We start from the raw sequence: 17,153 nt of genomic DNA on the forward strand, positions 1-17,153 counted from the left end.
ATTTGCTGTGTGGGGTTACTCAGCGCTGACCCTCTGACAGTGCGGGGTTTGCTGTGTGAGATATCTCAGCGCTGACCCTCTGACAGTGCGGGGTTTGCTGTGTGAGATATCTCAGTGCTGACCCTCTGACAGTGCAGGGTTTGCTGTGTGAGACATCTCAGCGCTGACCCTCTGACAGTGCGGGATTTGCTGTGTGGGGTATCTCAGCGCTGACCCTCTGACAGTGCGGGGTTTGCTGTGTAGGGTATCTCAGCGCTGACCCTCTGACAGTGTGGGCTTTGCTGTGTGGGGTTACTCAGCGCTGACCCTCTGACAGTGCGGGGTTTGCTGTGTGGGGTTACTCAGCGCTGACCCTCTGACAGTGCGGGGTTTGCTGTGTAGGGTATCTCAGCGCTGACCCTCTGATAGTGCGGGGTTTGCTGTGTGAGATATCTCAGCGCTGACCCTCTGACAGTGCGGGGTTTGCTGTGTGGGGTTACTCAGCGCTGACCCTCTGACAGTGCGGGGTTTGCTGTGTAGGGTATCTCAGCGCTGACCCTCTGATAGTGCGGGATTTGCTGTGTGAGATATCTCAGCGCTGACCGTCTGACAGTGCGGGGTTTGCTGTGTGGGGTTACTCAGCGCTGACCCTCTGACAGTGCGGGGTTTGCTGTGTGGGGTTACTCAGCGCTGACCCTCTGACAGTGCGGGGTTTGCTGTGTGGGGTTACTCAGCGCTGACCCTCTGACAGTGCGGGGTTTGCTGTGTAGGGTATCTCAGCGCTGACCCTCTGACAGTGCGGGGTTTGCTGTGTAGGGTATCTCAGCGCTGACCCTCTGATAGTGCGGGATTTGCTGTGTGAGATATCTCAGCGCTGACCCTCTGACAGTGCGGGGTTTGCTGTGTGGGGTTACTCAGCGCTGACCCTCTGACAGTGAGGGGTTTGCTGACTAAACAACACTGGGCGGACTGGTGAACTGTGAGGCGGGTGCATGGAGGCCCCTGGGCGATGTAGACAGGCTGTGTGTTTGGGGTAAATGCATCTCAGATGCAGAATAACGTGGACCAATGTGAGGTTATCGGCTTCGGTTTGAAAATCTGCAAGGCGGAGTGTTATTTAAATCGTGATTATATTTGGAAATGTGAATGTACGGAGGGATCAGTCAATGAAAGGAAACAGAGAGCTGCAGCCAGCAATTAGGAAGGCGAATGGTATGTTGGCCTTCATTGCAAGAGAATTTGAGTTCCAAAGTTGTGATGTCTTCCTGCAGCTGTACAGGGCCTTGGTGAGACCACACCCGGAGTATTGCTTGCAGTTTTTGTCTCGCTAGCTAAGAAAGCCATGGAGAGAGTGCAGCGAAGGCTCTCTGGGCTGACACCTGGGGATAGCAGGGCAGTTGTATGAGGGGAGATTGTTTCGACTCGGCCCTGTATTCACCAGAGTTTAGAGGAACGAGAGGGGATCTGATTGAGACGTACAAAATTCTAACAGGGCCGGACAGACCGGACGCAGGGGGAATGTTTCCCCCCTGGTTGGGGGGAGTCCAGAACCAGGGGGTCACCATCTCAGGATACAGGGCAGGCCCAGTTAGGACTGAGATGAGGGAATATTTCTTCACTCAGAGGGTGGTCAACCTGTGGAATCCTGTAGGACAGAAGGGCTGTGGGGGCCGGGTCACAGGGTCCGTTCAAGACTGAAATGGATACGTTTTTGGATATTAGGGTATGGAGAGAGAGCGGGAATATGGAGTTGAGGTAGAGGATCAGCCATGATCGTGTTGAATAGCGGAGCAGACTCGAAGGGCAGAATGGCCTACTCCTGCTCCTAGTTTCTATGTTTCTCCTGTCCCTCTTATGCCATCAGCTACAACATCGCTCACCAGTCTGTTGTGTGGCTCTGTACCTAATGCCTTCTGGACGTCCATGTACACCACATCCACAGCGTTACCCTCATCGCCCCTCTCTGTTACCTCATTAAAGAAAAACTCCAGCAAGTTCGTTATAAAAGACGACCTTTCCTGTGAGAAATCCACGCTGGGTTTTTCCTTAATTCACTCGCATTTTCCCAAAGGACGATTCATTTTTGTCCCGACTGATCACATCTGGCAGTTTCCCCGGCCGACCAAAGTTATACTGACTGGCCTGCGGTCGCTGGGTTCATCTTCACCCCCTTTCTTTGACCAAGGGCGTAACGCTTGCTTTTCTCCAGTCCTCCGGCACCACCCCCCCGGAGTCTCAGGGAGAGTGGGAAATTATAGCCTCCGCCTCCGCGATTTCCAAACCCCCCCCCCCCACCCCCCCCACTCCCCTCGGTATCCTTGGATGCATCTCGCCCTGGTGCCTGGTGTCTTGCCCACTTCCACCCATTCCAGACCAGAGCTGTTCCAAACTGGGACAATTGGCCTGAGTCCCCTGAAGCAGAACAAACTGACTCTGCACCCCACCCCCCCCCAACACCCCCACCACCCTCCCTCCAATTCCCCAGATTGAGGTGCATAAGGGACAAAGGACGAGACACGTTGTGTTCGGTTCACTTTTGTTCTCTGTATTTTTTTCCCCTCATTCCAACACGATTCTACAGTGATTTTTCAATAGAAAATGATAAAGTTATAGAGATTTACAGATAGAAAAAAAAAGAGGTGCAATAAATCACGGCCAGGCTATTTTTTGGCAATAAATAGAGCGATGATTGATGGCTTTGCACTGAGAATTGGTGATGCGGGTGTAAAATTATTCATCATCATCATCATCATCATCATCGTCATCGTTGTCATCATCATCGTCATCGTCATCATCCTCTTCATCATCATCATCATCATCATCTTCGTCATCATCATCGTCATCGTCATCATCGTCATCATCTTCGGTATTGATCTCACCAGAGAGAACATCCTCAATCCAATCTTCCAACTCGTCAGGACTTGGCAAGTCATCCTCATCCATGTCTAACCAGACGCTGTCTGCCTGCGGGGCGGACAGAGGGAGAGGTGGATGGTCACCACAAGAAGGAACAAAGAACTCAATCCCTAATATCTCAGTCAAAATCATCTAATTCTGAATTCGGTTTCTAAATTCAGATTCTTAACCTTCAACCCTGAATTCAATTTCTAATCTCAGGTTCTTAATCTTCAATACTGAATTCAATTCCTAATCCCATATTCTAAATCTTTAATTCTGAATTCAATTCCTAATACCAGATTCTAAATCTTCAATTCAAAATTCAATTCTGAATCCCTCATTTTAAATCTTCAATCCTGAATTTAATTTCTAATCTCATATTATTCATCTTCAATTCTGAATTCAATTCCTGATCTCTGAATCTAAATCTCTAATTTTGAATTCAATTCCTAATCTCATAATCTAAATATTTAATTCTGAATTCAATTCTGAATACCAGAATTCAATTCCTGATCTCTGAATCTAAATCTCTAATTCTGAATTCAATTCCTGATCTCATAATCTAAATATTTAATTCTGAATTCAATTCTGAATACCAGATTCTAAATCTTCAATTCAACATTCAATTCTGAATCCCTCATTTTAAATCTTCAATCCTGAATTTAATTTCTAAACTCAGGTTCTTAATCTTCAATTCTGAATTCAACTCCTGATCTCTGAATCCAAATATCTAATTCTGAATTCAATTCCTAATCCCTGAACTGAAATCTCTAATTCTGAATTCAACCCCCCATCCAGAATTCCCCGTCAGTCTTGAATTCAAATTTCTGAAACCCGATTCTCGATCAATTCAGGATTCAATTCTGATCTCCGGTTCTTGATGGATCCTGAATTCAATGTCTAACCCCTGGTTCTCAATCTCCTCTCCAGAACCCATCCCATCTCTCCCCCCACCCCCGCACCCCCCCACCGCCCCCCCCCCCCCCACCCCACCCACTAACACCACCCCGACTCCTTGTCGCCTCCTCCCCACTGAAATCACATCATAATGTTCCTGGATTCCTGCCCCTGGATCTTGGAAGACCGACTCCTTCTAATTCCCAGATTCCGACCCACGTTCCCGACTGGGGTGGACTTACATCTGTAACGTTGACCACTCCAATCTGGGGTTCTGAGAGATCAATTCCGAATGTCTTCTCCCAGTAGGGGTTCAGCTGTCGAGGAAGAAATCACAGTCGCTTCAGTCTGTGGTCTCGGCTGATTGGACACGGGTTTGCAAAAAATTTCACTCAAATCAATTCTTGACATTAGAGCCGCGCTTTTGAGAGTTGGAGGGGGGGGGCGGTGGGGTTTGGGGGGGGGGCGGTTAGTGGGAGGAGGAATGGGGGATTGGGGTTGGTGTGATGGGCGGCCACACCCCTGAAGGATGAAACGGTTCAGACCAGTTTTCTCATTTCCCACTTTTTACCGTTTTTTTTTTCCTTTTCCTCTAGCGACAGATAGGCTGAGCTATTCAACTAATGGTGCCAGCATGGGAGAGTCCGGGATTATACTCCTGGATGTACACCGACCCCCCCAACACGCACCCCTCCCACCCACCCACCCACCCCCCCCCCCCCCCCCCTTACCCCACCTCCACCATCCCGGAGTGGGAGAGTCCAGGGTTATAGCGCAGGATATACCGCACCCCCCCCCCCCACTCCCAGAGTGGGATAGTCCAGGGTTACAGCACAAGATATACCCCCCCACACTCCAAGAATGGGATAGTCCAGGGTTACAGCGCAGGGTATACACCCCCAACTCCCAGAGTGGGATAGTCCAGGGTTACAGCACAAGGTATACCCCCCACACTCCAAGAATGGGATAGTCCAGGGCATACAGCGCAGGGTATACACCCCCACACTCCCGGAGTGGGATAGTCCAGGGTTACAGCGCAGAGTATACACCCCCACACTCCCAGAGTGGGATAGTCCAGGGTTACAGCATAAGATATACCCCCCACACTCCAAGAGTGGGATAGTCCAGGGTTACAGCGCAGGATATACCCCTCCACTCCCAGAATGGGATAGTCCAGGGTTACAGCACAAGATATACCCCCCCACACTCCAAGAATGGGATAGTCCAGGGTTACAGCGCAGGGTATACACCCCCAACTCCCAGAGTGGGATAGTCCAGGGTTACAGCACAAGGTATACCCCCCACATTCCAAGAATGGGAAAGTCCAGGGCATACAGCGCAGGGTATACACCCCCACACTCCCGGAGTGGGATAGTCCAGGGTTACAGCGCAGGGTATACACCCCCACACTCCCAGAATGGGATAGTCCAGGGTTACAGCACAGGGTATACACCCCCACACTCCCGGAGTGGGATAGTCCAGGGCATACAGCGCAGGGTATACACCCCCACACTCCCGGAGTGGGATAGTCCAGGGTTACAGCACAGGGTATACACCCCCACACTCCCAGAGTGGGATAGTCCAGGGTTACAGCGCAGGGTATACACCCCCAACTCCCAGAGTGGGATAGTCCAGGGTTGCAGCACAGGGTATACACCCCCATGCCCAGAGTGGAATAGTCCAGGGTTACAGCACAGGGTATACCCCCCCATGCCCAGAGTGGGATAGCCCAGGGTTACAGCACAGGGTATACACCCCCACACTCCCAGAATGGGATAGTCCAGGGTTACAGCGCTGGATATGTCCCCCCCCGCCCCATGCCCAGAGTGGGATAGCCCAGGTGTATACCCCTGGGGGTTTTGGTGGGGGGGGCGTTGGGGGGGGTTGGGCGAGTGGAGGTGGGGTGGAGTCGAGCCCCCCTCAGACCCTGGCACTGCCACTGAACCCAGCCGGGCAGGTCTGGCACGGTCGCTTTGCCAACCCGGGGGGTGCCTGATGAGTGAGGGTGGCCAATGGGGTGGGGTGGGGGTTGGGGGGGAGGTGGGGGTGGGGTGGGTCGGAGATTCGGGTCCCCCACCAGGGCACCAGGAAATGGGGATGGGGATGGATGAAGGGAGAGAGAGAGAGAGAGAGAGAGAGAGAGAGAGAGGTGGGGGGGGGAGAGCGGAGAGCGGAGGGTGAGCAGGGTGAAGGGGGCCAATGAGCGGAGAGGTTACCAGCGGGAAATCCTCGGGGTCTATCCAAACGATGCTCAGGTTGGGGTTGTCTGTATTGTCCTCTGCCACCTCCTTCACGATCTCAAGGAACTCGTAACCATCTGCAGGGGGCGAGGGAGGGAGGTGGGGGTGGGGGGAGGGGGTGGGGTTGAAGAGAGGTGGGGGGGTGGGAAAGCAACAGAGGGGGTCACACATGAAGTAAGAAAGAACTCAGACCCCCTCCCATCCAGCCCACGTTCTGTCCGCCACCCCAAACACAGCCCAGCCTCAACACCAAAAAAAACCAAATAAACCAGCCAAGTAATGTAATGTAAGCAGGCAGGGTACCCCCCTCGGTTAGACCACGCTCGGAGCACTGTGCACAGTTCTGGTCTCCGTATCCCTCGGTTAGACCACGCTCGGAGCACTGTGCACAGTTCTGGTCTCCGTATCCCTCGGTTAGACCACGCTCGGAGCACTGTGCACAGTTCTGGTCTCCGTATCCCTCGGTTAGACCACACTCGGAGCACTGTGCACAGTTCTGGTCTCCGTATCCCTCGGTTAGACCACGCTCGGAGCACTGTGCACAGTTCTGGTCTCCGTATCCCTCGGTTAGACCACGCTCGGAGCACTGTGCACAGTTCTGGTCTCCGTATCCCTCGGTTAGACCACGCTCGGAGCACTGTGCACAGTTCTGGTCTCCGTATCCCTCGGTTAGACCACGCTCGGAGCACTGTGCACAGTTCTGGTCTCCCTATCCCTCGGTTAGACCACGCTCGGAGCACTGTGCACAGTTCTGGTCTCCGTATCCCTCGGTTAGACCACACTCGGAGCACTGTGCACAGTTGTGTTCTCGAGCGAGTGGTAGTATTGATTAAGGAGAGCATTGCAGTGCTGGAGAAAGAGGTACTTCCAGAGGCGTTAAGGACAGAGTTTATTTGAATCGAAACAAAAGGGAATTAACGTGTATTTACAATTTCTCGCTGTATTCCATAGGCCACCAACTATGAGGAAGGATGTAGCCGGACAATCTTGAAAGCAATTTACAAGAGATGTTCTCGAATTATAAAGTGGTTATAATGGTCCTCGTGAGAGCGGGGTAATTCGGACTCTCGAGAGGTTTAAAACTGATAAGGAGGTGGTTTTGGGGAGCAGGTATTGCTTAGATTGTCTGCATTTATATTTGACAAGGCACCGGGACCGGATTAGGTTCATCCATGGACACTGAGGGAAGTGAGAGCGGAAATTGCGGAGACGCTGTCTGTAGCTTGTCTGTCTTCCGGGGATGGTCCCAGCGGACTGGAGAATTGCAAATGTCACCCCCTCGTCGATGAAGGAGTGTAAAGATAAACCCGGCAGGCCAGCTAGCTTAACTTCGGTGGTGGGGAAGCTTCTAGAACAATTTAGGACAAAAGTGATAGCCACTTGGTCCGATGCAGGTTAATTAAGGAAAGCCAGCATGGATCTGTTAAGGGAAAATTCGTGGTTAACTAACTTGCTGGAGTTTTTTTGAGCAGGTAACAAAGAGGGTTGATGAGGGTAATGCTGTGGATGTGGTGTACATGGACTTCCAGAAGACATTTGATACTGTGCCACACAACAGACTTGTGAGCATAGTTATAGCTCATGGAATAAAAAGGATTAGTAGCAACGTGGATACAGAATTGGCTGAGTGACAGGAATCAGAGAGTAGGGGGGCGCGGTTAATGGATATTTCTTGGGCTGGAGGAAGGTTTGTGGTGGAGTTCTCCAGGGGTCGGTATTGGGACCCTTGCTCTTTCTGATATTTATCAGATGACTTAGACCTTGGTGTACAGGGGGCAAGTTCAAAATTTGCAGATGATACAAATCTTGGTAGCATTGTGAACTGCGAGGAGGACAGTGTAGAACTTCAAAAGGAGCCGGACAGGTTGGTGGAGTGGGCAGACAAGTGGCAGATGAATCTCGATGCGGAGAAACGTGAAGTGAATTATTTTTGTAGGACGAACATGGAGTGACAATAAAAAACAAAGGGTACAATTCTAAAGAGGGCGCAGGAGCAGAGGGACCTGGGTGTATATGTGTGTAAAGCATAGTGGCAGGACAGGTAGAGAGAGCGGTAATAAAACATGTAACATCCAGGACTAGATTAATAGAGGCATAGAGGACGAGAGCAGGGAGGTGATGTTGAACCTGTATAAGACACTCGTTCGGCCTCAGCTGGAGTATTGTGTCCGGTTCTGGGCTCCGCACCATCGGAAGGATGTGGAGGCACTGGAGAGAGTGCGGAAAAGATTGACGAGGACGGTTCCAGGGATGAGGAACTTCAGTGACGTGGACAGACTGGAGAAGTTGGGACTGTTCTCCAGGGAGAAGAGGAGGCTGAGGGGAGATCTGATCGAGGGATTCAAAATCGTGAGGGGTCTGGACAGAGTCGAGAGGGAGAAACTCGTCCCCTTGGTGGAAGGATCGAGATCGAGAGGGACACAGACTTAAGGTGACTGGTAAAAGGAGCGACGGAGACATGAGGAGAAACCTTTTCACTCGGCGAGTGGTTCGGGTCTGGGATGCGCCGTCCGAGAGGGTGGTGGAAGGAAATTCCATCGAGGAATTCCAGAGGGAATTGGGTTGTTAGCTGAAAAGGGAATGTTTGCGTTGGGTAAGAGGCGGGGGGCAGTAGGTCCATTGGTTCTGTGGAGGGCTAGGACAAACAGGGTGGGCCAAATTGCCACCTTCTGTATTGTAACCATTCTATGATTCTATCATTCCATACTCTTTGTTTGGGCCCCACACAAGTGCGCAGACGTGGGCTCCGATGTTCCAGGATTTGGACCCAGCGACAGTGAAGGAACGGCCGATATATTTCCAAGTCAGGGTGGTGAGTGACTTGGAGGGGAACTTCCAGGTGGTGGGTGTTCCCCATCTATCTGCTGCCCTTGTCCTTCTAGATGGTAGTGGTCGTGGGTTTGGAAGGTGCTGTCGAAGGAGCCTTGGTGAATTCCTGCAGTGCATCTTGTAGATGGTACACACACTGCTGCTACTGTGCGTCGGTGGTGGAGGGAGTGAATGTTTGTGGATGGGGGGGCCGATCAAGCGGGGCTGCTTTGTCCTGGACGGTGTCGAGCTTCTTGAGTGTTGTGGGGGCTGCACTCATCCAGGCAAGTGGGGAGTATTCCATCACACTCCTGACTTGTGCCTTGTAGATGGTGGACAGTCTTTGAGGAGTCACGAGGTGAGCGGGTGTAGGGTAACAGTGTGGTTATGTTACCGGGATAGTGTACTCCTGCAGCCTGGACTAATAATCCAGAGTCATGTGTTCGAACCCCACTCTAGAAATAAAGCAAAGGAACAGGAGGAGGCCATTCTGTCCCTCCAGCCTGGCTCTACCATTCAGTGAACTTATCATCCATGAACACTAAATTCCAACCTTTGTCTCAGCCCCCTTCACACTTGGGTTGACAGAAATCTATCAATCCCAGATTAATTGATCGAGGATCAATTGCCATTTGTGAGAGGATGAGGCAGGGATGGGGAGGGGGGGTTGGGGGAGGGGGTTAGTGGTGGGACTTCCAAACTTTTACCACTCTTTGAGCCTAGGAACAGTCCCTAACTTCCCTCCTGAAAGGCCTGAATCCAATTTTGAGACTGACCCTCCCTCTCCCCGTTAATGGGGTGTTAATTATATTGTTAAGATACGCAGGTGAAGGGTATTGTTTAATTCAGTACCTTGAGCACGTATAAATAGGCGTCCCCTGGAGCGGGAGCACATGGTGTCCACCGGTAGGCTAGAGGCCCTCTGTGATTGTTGGGTACTGCGGGAGCTGAGGTGCATCATTGACACCGGAAATTATATTTTGGTTTCGTTTCGGAAGACTCCTTTTAGTTTTTTGATTTTTGTTACGGTCCCCCACTAGGGGCTGTCACCCACCCCCACCCCCCACCACCCCCTCGCTTTTAATTTAATTTATTGATTTTCTTTTGACATCGACTCTATAAATTGGGGACACTGAGAGTCTGGGCATATGAGAGAAAAGCTAAGAGGCTGAGCAAAGTCAAGAAAAACTCTCTCTCTCTCTCTCTGGAGAAAAAAATCTCTGTGACTTGGCTTTGAATTTAGCAACCATCTTGGATTCTATTAACAACCCCCTGTCATAAATTCCTCAAGCAATGGAAATAATCTTGTCCTCTCTCTCTCTCTCTCTCTCTCTCTCCTTCACCTGTTCCCTTGAATACCTCAAAAACCTTTGACCAAATCGCCCCTTAGCCTTCTAGAATCCAGGGGCTCTGACCCTATTTGTATAACCTCTCATCGTGACTCAAACCCTGGGGCCCACGTTCTGCTCAGCCGGACGCTGTTCTCGCTCCAGGGACAATCAATCCTCTGTGAGATGTGGCCAGGCAATGGTGTGATATGGAAAGTGTGACACTGCTCTGGGTGATAGCGGCTGTGCCGTCAAAGCAGGGAAGCTATAAGTGACCGACACATCCTTTGCGAAGTATTAAATCCATGCTGGGTAGTGCCCATATATATATATATATATATATAGATATAGAGCAACAGAGATGGAGATTAATCTGGGACAGGTTATTAATAGGTGCTGACTACTCAAGCTAATCATGTCTCTCTTGATAACTTTTACTGACTTGCTGTCCAAAGCAGAATATTAATCACAGAGAGGCAGTCCTGGCCTCTGTCGAGTTGGCCTGAGGACCATACTTGGAGCAGGGTGCACAGTTCCGCTCTCCAGATGTTCAAAGCGGACGCCAGGAACACTAGGGAAGCGTTGCAAGGAAGGATTCTCAAGGGTGGGGGCTGCTCTGAGATACATGGACGGGAGAGGTCTGGAGGGTTAGGGACTGGGTGCAGGTCAATGGGACTAGCGGAATAGTATTTCGGCACAGACTAGAGGGGCCGAATGGCCTGTTTTCTGTGGTTCTGTGCTGGTCCTGGGTCCTGAGAGTCAGGGGGAAGGTCAGACAGGCCCTTTCCACCAGGAAAGAGGGGACTGGCGCCGGGACAGGGGGTTTAGGGTTCAAGCTGGGTTCCCATAGGGTCCAGCGCTGGGGGTGGGGGGGGGGGGGGGTGGGTGGGGGGAAGCGTCTCCCCAGCTTTGTTGACGTTGTGGGGGGGGGGGGGGGGGGAGCCGGAATGAGAGGCCCCCTCACCCCCTGACACGAGGCGGTGACTGGCCAATCCGGTCGGGAATTTTGGGCGGTGGTGGGGGGGGGGTTGTGGCGGGAGAAACGTGGGGTGAGAAGGTGGAAAGTTCTCCCCCGGGTTTGGGATGAGGCATTTATAAAGGAAGCTGGATAAACATGTGAGGTAGAAAGGGGTAGGGATTTGGGGGGGGGCGGGTGGGGAGGGTGGGGGAGGTGGAGGAGGGCAGGAGCGTCAGATTAAACGCCAGCATGGCGATTCTGGGGCTGAATGGCCCCTTTCCCGAGATGCAAGCCGGAGAAGGGGCCGGCGGCTGTTCGGCCCCTCGAACCCGCTGCGCCCCGCCCCCCCCCCGGCTCCCTCCCTCCCACCGCACCCCCCCCCCCCCCAACCCCACCTCGAACGAGCCTGTGGCTGACCTTCCACCTCCTCTCCGCTTTCCCTTATGCTCCCGCTACCCCCCACCCCCCACCCCCCCCAACCCCCCTCACCTCGCCTCCCCTCACCCCCGATTCCCCCGGTGCCTGAAAACCCAGAGCCGCCTCCGCCTTGAATCTGCTCGGCCTGGGGGGCGAGGGGCTAACCTTGTCTGGGCTGCCTGGGGTAGAGTAGGCCGAAGGCCCCCTACCAGAACCTGGGAGGCTTTCGCGTGGTTCACGGAGATGGCCGATCACTCTCCTAAACTCCAGGTGGTGGGTGTGGGTGGGTGGGTGTGGGAAGGCCGGTGTGGGAGGGTGGGGGGTTGGGGGCACCTCACCTCGTAGGACAATCGTTCCCGTGCCCGGAAAAACCAGACCCGTCTGGAAAACCCTCGTCCTCGAGGGGGGCCCCTCAATCCCGAACGCTCGGGTTGACCTCCCCCGCCCCCCACCCCCAACCCCCCAGCGAGATGCCCATTCTGCCCGCCGAGGCCTGAACCTCCCTTCTGAGCGCCGGCACTTCCCCCACCACTACCCCCCCACCCACCCCCTCACCCCCACCCTCCCCACCGACATCTTCTTCCCAACGAAAGGGATCACTTCACTCTCCCCCACCTCCCCCCACCATCCCGGCCCCTAAACTCCATTCGCCATCAGCTGGCCCATTCGCCGCCGAAGCGGGGCGGACATGGAGTGAAAAAGACCGGGGAAAGACCGGCGAAACCCAGCAAGCCGAGCAGCTCCTGAGGAGAGGGAAGTAGGGTGAACGTTTCGAGTCCGTGCGGCTCTCCCTCAGCGCCCTGAATGACAGCCGAACGGACTCGAAACGTTAACCCTACAACCCTCCCCTCTGATGCTGCCCAGCCTGCTGAGTTTTGCCGGACTTTTCCGTTTTTGTTCCAGGTTTCCAGCGTCCCGCTGGTATTGCGCTTTTATCGTGGGAAGGTTTCCGCTCCAGTTGTACGTTGCACTGGCGTGACCACATCTGGAGCAACGCCCACCCCAACGCCCCCCACCCCCAGCAGCCCCCACCGCCACCACCCCCCCCCCCTCCGAATCCCTCCACTCCCCTAAAGCCTCACCTGCATCATCTTCCTCCGCAAACACGACAATGTGTATCCCATCGATATCGTCCTCCTGTGGGGCGAGAGAGAGAGAGAGAGAGAGAGAGAGAGAGAGAGAGAGACGGGAGGGTTAGGGCCGGGGAGATTCTCGGAAGGTCAATATTGGCCCTCGGGCTCCACAGGTCAGGAAATGAGGGCAACTTTCAGAGACCTCGGCCTGGACAAAGCACTTACTCACCCAGGTTTCATACATACTGTCCGGTTTCAGCTTCCTGAGGGTTGCCCTGAAATGAGACAAAAACAAGACGATGGTGGTGGCAAAAGCTGATTCGAGGTCAGAATCACCCATCAAACACTCCCAGGACAGGTACAGCACGGGGTTAGATACAGAGTAAAGCTCCCTCTACACTGTCCCCATCAAACACTCCCAGGACAGATACAGCACAGGGTTAGATACAGAGTAAATCTCCCTCTACACTGTCCCCATCAAACACTCCCAGGACAGATACAGCACAGGGTTAGATACAGAGTAAATCTCTTCTACACTGTTCCCATCAAACACTCCCAGGCCAGGTACAGCACGGGGTTAGATACTGAGTAAATCTCCCTCTACACTGTCACCATCAAACACTCCCAGGACAGATACAGCACAGGGTTAGATACAGAGTAAATCTCCCTCTACACTATCCTCATCAAACACTCCCAGGACAGGTACAGCACGGGGTTAGATACTGAGTAAATCTCCCTCTACACTGTTCCCATCAAACACTCCCAGGACAGGTACAGCACTGGGGTTACAGGTATCTCCGGGACATAAAACGTTTCTCGGACTGCTGTTCCCGTCACATTCTGAAATCCACTCTCAGTGCCATGCGCCGCCATATGAACACACTCGACCTCTCCCTCCAGCAGCATCGCCGTACCCTTTTCCAAAGCTGCGCGTGCCCCCAGTTTCATTTTATTCTTCGGCTCATCCGATGCCTCAACAAGAAGCTTTTTCTCTTTCTCTCAAGTGCTAAGGAACGCAAGCTGCAACAACTCATTGACACCAACACCCATCTAGGACCCTCCACCCCGGCCTGACCCTCCGTCCCCACCCCATCTTCCAATCCCAACCCCAGCCGTGTATTCACTATACCCCCTGACCTTCCCCTCTCCGATGCTGAACATTCAGTGCTCAGCAAAGGACTTAGTTTCATACCCTTACGCCCTCACCGCAATGAATTTCAGGCTCGGCATGATGCTGAACTCTTCTTCCGCCGTCTTCGTCTCCGGGCTCACTTCTTCGGGCAGGAGTCCTCTCCCAGTTCAACGGATCCTTTCACCCACCTCCAATTTTCTCCCTCCACCTGGACCCCTCCCTCTGGATTCTTACCTTCTCCTGATCTTTTCATTGAGAACTGTCAGCGCGACATTAGTCGTCTCAATTTCTCTGCTCCTCTCACCCATTCTAACCTGTCTCTCTCTGAACTTACTGCACTCCGTTCTCTCAGGTCCAACCCTGACATTGTCATCAAACCCGCTGACAAGGGTGGTGCTGTTGTTGTCTGGCGCACTGACCTCTACCTCGTGGAGGCTGAGCGTCAACTCTCAGACACTTCCTCCTACCTCTCCCTGGACCATGACCCCACCACTGAACATCAAGCCATTGTTTCCAGGACTGTCACTGACCTCATCTCCTCTGGGGATCTTCCTCCCACAGCTTCCAACCTGATAGTCGCCCAACCTCGGACGGGCCGCTTCTATCTCCTACCCAAGATCCACAAACAGAACTGCCCCGGTAGACCGATCGTCTCAGCTTGCTCCTGCCCCACAGAACTCATCTCTCATTATCTTGACTCCCTTCTCTCTCCCCTTGTCCAGTCCCTTCCCACCTACATCCGTGATTCCTCTGACACCTTACGTCACATCAACAATTTCCAGTTCCCTGGCCCCTACCGCTTCCTCTTCACCATGGACGTCCAATCCCTCTACACCTCCATCCCCCACCAGGATGGTCTGAGGGCCCTTAGCTTCTTCCTCGAACAGAGGCCCGAGCAATCCCCATCCACCACTACTCTCCTCCGTCTGGCTGAACTTGTTCTCACGCTGAACAATTTCTCTTTCAACTCCTCTCACTTCCTCCAAATAAAAGGTGTGGCTATGGGTACTCGCATGGACCCCAGATATGCCTGTCTCTTTATGGGGTATGTGGAACATTCCTTGTTGCAGTCCTACTCCGGCCCCCTTCCACAACTCTTTCTCCGGTACATCGATGATTACTTCGGTGCCGCTTCATGCTCTCGTCGGGACTTAGAAAAATTTATTAATTTTGCTTCCAGTCTCCACCTCTCCATCATTTTCACACAGTCCATCTCTGACACTTCCCTCCCCTTCCTTGACCTCTCTGTCTCGATCTCTGGTGATAGACTGTCCACCAATATCCATTACAAACCCACCGACTCCCACAGCTATCTCGACTACAGCTCCTCACACCCCGCTTCCTGTAAGGACTCCATCCCATTCTCTCAGTTCCTTTGCCTCCGTCGCATCTGTTCCGATGATGCTACCTTCAAAAACAGTTCCTCTGACATGTCCTCCTTCTTCCTTAACCGAGGTTTTCCACCCACGGTCGTTGACAGGGCCCTCAACCGTGTCCGGCCCATCTCCCACGCATCCGCTCTCACACCTTCTCCTCCCTCCCAGAAACATGATAGGGTCCCCCTTGTCCTCACTTATCACCCCACCAGCCTCCTCATTCCAAGGATCATCCTCCGCCATTTCCACCAACTCCAGCATGATGCCACCAACAAACACATCTTCCCTTCACCCCCCCCTGTCAGCATTCCGTAGGGATCGCTCCCTCCAGGACACCCTGGTCCACTCCTCCATCACCCCCTACTCCTCAACCCCCTCCTATGGCACCACCCCATGCCCACGCAAAAGATGCAACACCTGCCCCTTCACTTCCTCTCTCCTCACCGTCCAAGGACCCAAACACTCCTTTCAAGTGAAGCAGCATTTCACTTGTATTTCCCCCAACTTAGTCTACTGCATTCGTTGCTCCCAATGTGGTCTCCTCTACATTGGAGAGACCAAACGTAAACTGGGTACCGCTTTGCAGAACACCTGCAGTCTGTCCGCAAGAATGACCCAAACCTTCCTGTCGCTTGCCATTTTAACGCTCCACCCTGCTCTCTTGCCCACATATCTGTCCTTGGCTTGCTGCATTGTTCCAGTGAAGCCCAACACAAACTGGAGGAACAGCACCTCATCTTCCGACTAGACACTTTACAGCCTTCCGGACTGAATATTGAATTCAACAACTTTAGGTCTTGAGCTCCCTCCCCCATCCCCACTCCCTTTCTGTTTCCCCCTTCCTTTTTTTTCCAATAATTTATATAGATATTTCTTTTCCCACCTATTTCCATTATGTTTAAATCTTTTATGCTCCCCTCACCCCCACTAGAGCTATACCTTGAGTGCCCTACCATCCATTCTTAATTAGCACATTCGTTTAGATAATATCACCAACTTCAACACCTCTGTGTTCTTTTGTTCTGTTGTCTGTGACATCTTTTGATGATCTGCTTCTATTACTGCTTGTTTGTCCCTACAACCACAACCCCCCTCTCCACTTCTCTCCCCCCACCAAACACCCCCCACCCCCACACACACACCTTAAAGCAGCTTATATTTCACCACATCCTTGGATTCACCCAGTTCTGTCGAAGGGTCACGAGGAATCAAAATGTCGACTCTTTTCTTCTCCGCCGATGCTGCCAGACCTGCTGAGTTTTTCCAGGTAATTCTGTTTTTGTTTTGGATTTCCAGCATCCGCAGTTTTTTGTTTTTATATATATATATATATATATATATATATATGTACAGTACATGGTTAGGTACAGAGAAAATCTCCCTCTACACTGTCCCCATCAAACACTCCCAGGACAATTACAGCACTGGGTTAGATACTGAGTAAAGTTCCCACTAGAATGTCCGAATCAAACAATGCCAGGAGAGGTAAGGCACGGGGTTAGATACAGAGTAAATCTCCCTCTACAGAGACCCCAACAAACACTCCCAGGACAGGTAAAGCACAGGGTTAGATACAGAGTAAATCTCCCACTACACTGTCCCCAACAAACACTCCCAGGACAGGTACAGCACAGCATTAGTTACAGGATATAGCTCCATCTACACTGTCCCTATCAAACACTCCCAGGACAGGTACAGCACGGGGTTAGATACAGAGGAAAGCGCCATCTACATTATCCCCATCAAACTCTCCCATGAAAAGTACAGCACAGGGTTAGATACAGGGTAAATCTCCCTCTATACTGTCCCCGTCAAACACTCCCAGGACATGTACAGCACGGGGTTAGATGCAGACTAAATCTCTCTCTATATTGTCCCCAGCAAACACTCCCAGGACAGGTACAGCACGGGGTTAGATACAGAGTAAATATCCCTCTACACTGTCCCCATCAAACACTCCCAAGACAAGTATAGCACAGCGTTAGCTGCAGAGTAAAACTACCTCTACAGTGTTCCCATCAAACATTCCCAGGACTGGTACAGCAAT

General features: G+C 52.3%; 1 protein-coding gene across 2 annotated transcripts in view; it reads right to left on the reverse strand.

Moving 5' to 3' along the window:
* Nucleotides 1–2,503: 2,503 nt before the first annotated feature.
* Nucleotides 2,504–17,153, reverse strand: part of LOC121273477 (calsequestrin-1-like) — a 111,746-nt gene continuing 97,096 nt past the window's right edge. For both annotated transcript variants that reach the window (XM_041180643.1, XM_041180642.1), the window contains 5 exons: nucleotides 12,828–12,873; nucleotides 12,608–12,662; nucleotides 5,991–6,091; nucleotides 4,017–4,091; nucleotides 2,504–2,943 (listed from right to left, as the gene is read on the reverse strand). In XM_041180643.1, coding sequence (XP_041036577.1) covers nucleotides 2,710–2,943; nucleotides 4,017–4,091; nucleotides 5,991–6,091; nucleotides 12,608–12,662; nucleotides 12,828–12,873 — 511 coding nt within the window. In that variant the 3' untranslated portion in view covers nucleotides 2,504–2,709. The remainder of the gene's footprint in view (nucleotides 2,944–4,016; nucleotides 4,092–5,990; nucleotides 6,092–12,607; nucleotides 12,663–12,827; nucleotides 12,874–17,153) is intronic.

Source organism: Carcharodon carcharias (assembly GCF_017639515.1).
Source record: "Carcharodon carcharias isolate sCarCar2 chromosome 24 unlocalized genomic scaffold, sCarCar2.pri SUPER_24_unloc_1, whole genome shotgun sequence".
NCBI lineage: Eukaryota > Metazoa > Chordata > Chondrichthyes > Lamniformes > Lamnidae > Carcharodon > Carcharodon carcharias.